The sequence below is a fragment of the Arachis ipaensis genome, chromosome B03, assembly GCF_000816755.2.
Source record: "Arachis ipaensis cultivar K30076 chromosome B03, Araip1.1, whole genome shotgun sequence".
Classification (NCBI taxonomy): Eukaryota; Viridiplantae; Streptophyta; class Magnoliopsida; order Fabales; family Fabaceae; genus Arachis; species Arachis ipaensis.
Genome location: NC_029787.2, coordinates 123,269,074 through 123,276,797, shown reverse-complemented (window position 1 = coordinate 123,276,797; position 7,724 = coordinate 123,269,074). Strand labels below are relative to the sequence as shown.

Below are 7,724 nucleotides of genomic sequence, written 5' to 3'. Positions count from 1 at the left end.
CTGTTTGCAGTTTTGTTTTCTTTAATACAAGTGTGTAGTACATGAGAACATTATAAAAATCAATGAATGACCTGAGAATTTGAAGATTGTAACAACAAAGAAGTATTGTCCTATCAGTGAGCATTCCTATTAAGCAAGAAAATGAGACCACGATAGCCATTTAATTAATAATTACTTCGGTGTTTAAATACAACAAAGAAAGGAAGAAAGATATATTTGTTTATTTATGAACAGTTAGTAGAGGTAAGGAATCACACACGAGGCTACCTCTGAGCCTAATAAATTTTCTTTGTTATTTTGTGGATACGTGAAAACGAAAATTCATAGTAAGCCAGGCCAGTCTATGTATTAATTTTCAATAGAATCAAATTTTTGTTGGTTTTTTTTATTAGAATAATGCAGACCACGATTAATTAATAATTACTTCGGTGTTTAAATACAACAAAGAAAGGAAGAAAGATATATTTGTTTATTTATGAACAGTTAGTAGAGGTAAGGAATCACACACGAGGCTACCTCTGAGCCTAATAAATTTTCTTTTTTCTTTGTTAGAAGATGGCGAAACTTTTTACACATTTTTTTTAACATATTAAATAAATCCTTTCCATCTGTGTGCCTATGTTCTGCTTCTTGAAACTAGCAACTAGCAAAAATGACAATATGACATGCAATCCTGTGATACATTGTCTTTTTAAGGGTTTTCTTTTTTAGTATTTATCTAAGGTCGAATACAGTGATATTTCTTTTTTTTTTTTTAAAAAAAAACCTTGTACGCATCTTAATAAATAGAATAAATAACACAAAATTTTAGTTCTTTCTGTACATAAAATGGGGATCAACAATCAATTTTTACTTTATTTTTTAAAAAATTGTACGTCAAGTTGTTTTTGTTCTAATAACCTAACTTCCAAAAAGTAAGGTTTGGTTTGGATATGTTCTTTTTATTTCTTTAAAATATTTTTTGGGCCTTTGTCCTATAAATGTAAAATGTTATTTTTTATTTTGTTATTGAAAAATGCTGATCTAACATATGAAATGACAAATTATATTAGTAAATACTTTTATGAAGACACATTTAAATGAAAATGACATTACAAATCATTTGATAGTTTGACATATTTATAATATTATTTTCATGAGTATTTACCAAATTATATATATATATTGGAGTAGGGGTGTAAGTTACCGAACCGAACCGAAAATTACCGCAAAATCGAACCGAAAATTATAACAACCGACTTAAAAATCGAAAAAATCGATTTTTTTTGTTTTTTTTTTATAAAATCGATCGGTTCGGTTCGATTTTTGGCTGATTTAATAAAAATCGAACTGAATATATACATACATTTTAATATTTTAACCATTTTAACCTTTAACATAACAACAAAAATCTTTAATCCCTAACCATTTCAATGTTTTACTCTTATTATTTTAATTTATTGACTATTTTAAACCTCTAATTATTGTTATTTATATTCTTTTCATTAGGAATTAAAAACCGAAAAAACCGACTTTACCAAACCGTTATTGGTTCGGTTCTGTTCGATTCGGTTATTGTAAAAACAACAAACCGAACGGTTATGTATTGTAAGAACCAAACATATCGGTTCGATTAGTTTTTGGTCCAAAATCAAACCGATAACACCCATATATTGGAGTACTTTATGATGTATGTTAAGATAGCTTAAACCTTTTATGCCTTTGTCAAATGAAAACCAACTAAAATTAGATTTTTGAACTGTAAAATTTTACATTTTTTTGAAAATTTTTTACATGAATTAAAATAAAATATCACAAATTTTAATAAATTAAAAATGAATATTTTGTATTGGTGACTTTTGGTATTATAAACTTTTTACACATTTTTTTCAACAAAAGAAATTAAAAAAATTGATTATTAAGATGGCGATATTATAAACTTTTTACACATTTTTTTTAACATATTAAATAAATCCTTTCCATCTGTGTGCCTATGTTCTGCTTCTTGAAACTAGCAAAAATCTTAAATGACAATATGACATGCAATCCTGTGATACATTGTCTTTTTAAGGGTTTTCTTTTTTAGTATTTATCTAAGGTCGAATACAGTGATATTTCTTTTTTTTTTTTTAAAAAAAAACCTTGTACGCATCTTAATAAATAGAATAAATAACACAAAATTTTAGTTCTTTCTGTACATAAAATGGGGATCAACAATCAATTTTTACTTTATTTTTTAAAAAATTGTACGTCAAGTTGTTTTTGTTCTAATAACCTAACTTCCAAAAAGTAAGGTTTGGTTTGGATATGTTCTTTTTATTTCTTTAAAATATTTTTTGGGCCTTTGTCCTATAAATGTAAAATGTTATTTTTTATTTTGTTATTGAAAAATGCTGATCTAACATATGAAATGACAAATTATATTAGTAAATACTTTTATGAAGACACATTTAAATGAAAATGACATTACAAATCATTTGATAGTTTGACATATTTATAATATTATTTTCATGAGTATTTACCAAATTATATATATATATTGGAGTAGGGGTGTAAGTTACCGAACCGAACCGAAAATTACCGCAAAATCGAACCGAAAATTATAACAACCGACTTAAAAATCGAAAAAATCGATTTTTTTTGTTTTTTTTTTATAAAATCGATCGGTTCGGTTCGATTTTTGGCTGATTTAATAAAAATCGAACTGAATATATACATACATTTTAATATTTTAACCATTTTAACCTTTAACATAACAACAAAAATCTTTAATCCCTAACCATTTCAATGTTTTACTCTTATTATTTTAATTTATTGACTATTTTAAACCTCTAATTATTGTTATTTATATTCTTTTCATTAGGAATTAAAAACCGAAAAAACCGACTTTACCAAACCGTTATTGGTTCGGTTCTGTTCGATTCGGTTATTGTAAAAACAACAAACCGAACGGTTATGTATTGTAAGAACCAAACATATCGGTTCGATTAGTTTTTGGTCCAAAATCAAACCGATAACACCCATATATTGGAGTACTTTATGATGTATGTTAAGATAGCTTAAACCTTTTATGCCTTTGTCAAATGAAAACCAACTAAAATTAGATTTTTGAACTGTAAAATTTTACATTTTTTTGAAAATTTTTTACATGAATTAAAATAAAATATCACAAATTTTAATAAATTAAAAATGAATATTTTGTATTGGTGACTTTTTAGATTATTTAAATTAATGAATAGATTCGTAAATTGAATAGTATAATTTTATACAAAAGTGTTTAATAACAAAAAAAATTTAAATAAAATAAATTCTGACTTTTTTTTTTAAATTTTTTTTAACATGATCGAATTTCATAATGGTACATTTCCTTCATTGTAATCGGTGAAAAGTAGGCTGATAAAAAGTTTAATAGAAGGATAAATTGTGTTTTATAATTATCAATTGGCCATCAATAATATTTTTATTAATGGTGTGAGATTACATTTAATAGTGGGAGATTACTTACTTTTCTTTTAATAGTTAAGCGCTGGACACAAAACACAAAAGTTGCTGACTCTCTAGACTTTCTCTTTAATTTATTTTAGTTTTTGTTTAAAGCAAGAGCATTAAAAGAAATGAAAAGAATGTATATGAATAGAAAAGAATAGAGTAGAGGAGAGGATTGATGGATTTATAAAAATGTGAGTGTATGTATGATGGCTAGGTAGCTGCTAGCTAGTGTCATTTTCCGAGAAATACTCGTCTCGAGGAAAACAAAACTCAAATCCATCATCGTCTCTTTTCTTTCTCTTCTACCTAGCTACCCTTGCTTTCCAGATTATTCTTTTTCCGGGAAAAGCCTACTAAACTAAAAGCAAATCTTTAATTTCATTTTTCCTCATCTCTTGTTTATTTCTGTCACCATAAAGTTGTTCTAAAGAATTAAGATGCCCTTGGAAGGGGTTTTTACTTCTGCTTCTGCTTCTGCTTCTACTTCTTGTGTTCCTGATCTTTCCCTTCACATAAGCCCTCCAACCACCACCAGCTATGCCGGAGGACATCACACCGACCTCTCTCTTGGAAGACGAGAACCACCGCCACCGCCACCATCACTGCCAACTAACATGAACCACATAAACGAAGCCTTGAGACCCATCAAAGGGATCCCCGTTTATCACAACCGTTCTTTCCCTTTCTTACCCATGGATAGGGATCACAATAATCCAAATCCCAAGATGTGCTTATATCATCACATGCCTGCATCTTCTTCTCCTTTCCCAGTGGGAGTGGGTTTAGATCCCATTTCCTTCTTGAATTCCGGGGGAGCAGGAGGGCCTTATAATAATAGGGTTGCGGCGGTGGCTGCTGCCACAAGTAGGTTCAATAATGGGATCCCAAGCCATCAGCATCATCCATTGCACCACCACTACGGGTCAAGGTTCTTGTCTAAGCTGCCAAGCAAGAGGAGCATGAGGGCGCCCAGGATGCGGTGGACTAGCACCCTCCATGCTCGATTTGTTCACGCCGTTGAGCTTCTTGGTGGCCATGAAAGTAATAATTTAATTTAATTTAATTTAATTTGATATATGGTGGGAGGTAATTTGAAATTGGGGTGCTAATGTTAGATAGATGGTGAATTTTAGGAGCAACACCCAAGTCCGTACTTGAGTTGATGGATGTCAAAGATCTCACATTAGCCCATGTCAAAAGCCATTTGCAGGTATAGTTTCTTTCAAAAGAAAAAGGGACAATAAAGTAAACTCATCATATTGTAATAATACAAAGCTAGCTTCTCTTCAACCTCATCATTAATGACATCAAACCCAAACGGATCTAAATCGGACTCATCATTCACCACTTTGTGTAATTTCTCTAATATATACGACTTCAATCTGGGTTACTGCTAATTTTATGGCTTCTTCTTTTTCTTCTTCAACACAGATGTATCGAACTGTTAAGACTACTGACAAGCCTGCAGCTTCTTCGGGTAATTCGCATTCTTCATTCAACCAATCTCATTTTTTATTACTTAATTTTCATACCAATTTCAAACAAAAATGCCACGCTACTTCTTCTTTAGCGAAGAATTACTCTTTTGTTTGGTAAAATTATTCTATATATATACTAAAAATTAATCATCATGTATTTATGAGTATTTACCAAATTATATATATATATTGGAGTAGGGGTGTAAGTTACCGAACCGAACCGAAAATTACCGCAAAATCGAACCGAAAATTATAACAACCGACTTAAAAATCGAAAAAATCGATTTTTTTTGTTTTTTTTTTATAAAATCGATCGGTTCGGTTCGATTTTTGGCTGATTTAATAAAAATCGAACTGAATATATACATACATTTTAATATTTTAACCATTTTAACCTTTAACATAACAACAAAAATCTTTAATCCCTAACCATTTCAATGTTTTACTCTTATTATTTTAATTTATTGACTATTTTAAACCTCTAATTATTGTTATTTATATTCTTTTCATTAGGAATTAAAAACCGAAAAAACCGACTTTACCAAACCGTTATTGGTTCGGTTCTGTTCGATTCGGTTATTGTAAAAACAACAAACCGAACGGTTATGTATTGTAAGAACCAAACATATCGGTTCGATTAGTTTTTGGTCCAAAATCAAACCGATAACACCCATATATTGGAGTACTTTATGATGTATGTTAAGATAGCTTAAACCTTTTATGCCTTTGTCAAATGAAAACCAACTAAAATTAGATTTTTGAACTGTAAAATTTTACATTTTTTTGAAAATTTTTTACATGAATTAAAATAAAATATCACAAATTTTAATAAATTAAAAATGAATATTTTGTATTGGTGACTTTTTAGATTATTTAAATTAATGAATAGATTCGTAAATTGAATAGTATAATTTTATACAAAAGTGTTTAATAACAAAAAAAATTTAAATAAAATAAATTCTGACTTTTTTTTTTAAATTTTTTTTAACATGATCGAATTTCATAATGGTACATTTCCTTCATTGTAATCGGTGAAAAGTAGGCTGATAAAAAGTTTAATAGAAGGATAAATTGTGTTTTATAATTATCAATTGGCCATCAATAATATTTTTATTAATGGTGTGAGATTACATTTAATAGTGGGAGATTACTTACTTTTCTTTTAATAGTTAAGCGCTGGACACAAAACACAAAAGTTGCTGACTCTCTAGACTTTCTCTTTAATTTATTTTAGTTTTTGTTTAAAGCAAGAGCATTAAAAGAAATGAAAAGAATGTATATGAATAGAAAAGAATAGAGTAGAGGAGAGGATTGATGGATTTATAAAAATGTGAGTGTATGTATGATGGCTAGGTAGCTGCTAGCTAGTGTCATTTTCCGAGAAATACTCGTCTCGAGGAAAACAAAACTCAAATCCATCATCGTCTCTTTTCTTTCTCTTCTACCTAGCTACCCTTGCTTTCCAGATTATTCTTTTTCCGGGAAAAGCCTACTAAACTAAAAGCAAATCTTTAATTTCATTTTTCCTCATCTCTTGTTTATTTCTGTCACCATAAAGTTGTTCTAAAGAATTAAGATGCCCTTGGAAGGGGTTTTTACTTCTGCTTCTGCTTCTGCTTCTACTTCTTGTGTTCCTGATCTTTCCCTTCACATAAGCCCTCCAACCACCACCAGCTATGCCGGAGGACATCACACCGACCTCTCTCTTGGAAGACGAGAACCACCGCCACCGCCACCATCACTGCCAACTAACATGAACCACATAAACGAAGCCTTGAGACCCATCAAAGGGATCCCCGTTTATCACAACCGTTCTTTCCCTTTCTTACCCATGGATAGGGATCACAATAATCCAAATCCCAAGATGTGCTTATATCATCACATGCCTGCATCTTCTTCTCCTTTCCCAGTGGGAGTGGGTTTAGATCCCATTTCCTTCTTGAATTCCGGGGGAGCAGGAGGGCCTTATAATAATAGGGTTGCGGCGGTGGCTGCTGCCACAAGTAGGTTCAATAATGGGATCCCAAGCCATCAGCATCATCCATTGCACCACCACTACGGGTCAAGGTTCTTGTCTAAGCTGCCAAGCAAGAGGAGCATGAGGGCGCCCAGGATGCGGTGGACTAGCACCCTCCATGCTCGATTTGTTCACGCCGTTGAGCTTCTTGGTGGCCATGAAAGTAATAATTTAATTTAATTTAATTTAATTTGATATATGGTGGGAGGTAATTTGAAATTGGGGTGCTAATGTTAGATAGATGGTGAATTTTAGGAGCAACACCCAAGTCCGTACTTGAGTTGATGGATGTCAAAGATCTCACATTAGCCCATGTCAAAAGCCATTTGCAGGTATAGTTTCTTTCAAAAGAAAAAGGGACAATAAAGTAAACTCATCATATTGTAATAATACAAAGCTAGCTTCTCTTCAACCTCATCATTAATGACATCAAACCCAAACGGATCTAAATCGGACTCATCATTCACCACTTTGTGTAATTTCTCTAATATATACGACTTCAATCTGGGTTACTGCTAATTTTATGGCTTCTTCTTTTTCTTCTTCAACACAGATGTATCGAACTGTTAAGACTACTGACAAGCCTGCAGCTTCTTCGGGTAATTCGCATTCTTCATTCAACCAATCTCATTTTTTATTACTTAATTTTCATACCAATTTCAAACAAAAATGCCACGCTACTTCTTCTTTAGCGAAGAATTACTCTTTTGTTTGGTAAAATTATTCTATATATATACTAAAAATTAATCATCATGTATTTA

The 7,724-nt window shown here is 30.9% G+C and overlaps 1 protein-coding gene across 6 annotated transcripts in view; it reads left to right on the top strand.

The window, feature by feature from the left end:
* The window catches only part of LOC107631422 (transcription repressor KAN1-like), a 6,449-nt gene continuing 2,354 nt past the window's right edge, over positions 3,630-7,724 (top strand). For 2 of the 6 annotated variants that reach the window (XM_021119579.1, XM_016334865.2), the window contains exons 1-3: positions 6,247-7,126; positions 7,219-7,295; positions 7,517-7,562. In XM_021119579.1, the coding sequence (XP_020975238.1) occupies positions 6,523-7,126; positions 7,219-7,295; positions 7,517-7,562 (727 nt within the window). In that variant the 5' untranslated portion in view covers positions 6,247-6,522. Of the gene's footprint in view, positions 4,510-4,601; positions 4,679-4,899; positions 4,946-6,245; positions 7,127-7,218; positions 7,296-7,516; positions 7,563-7,724 lie in introns of those variants that run through there. The other 4 variants (XM_021119578.1, XM_021119577.1, XM_021119580.1 and 1 more) reach the window with 4 other exon arrangements.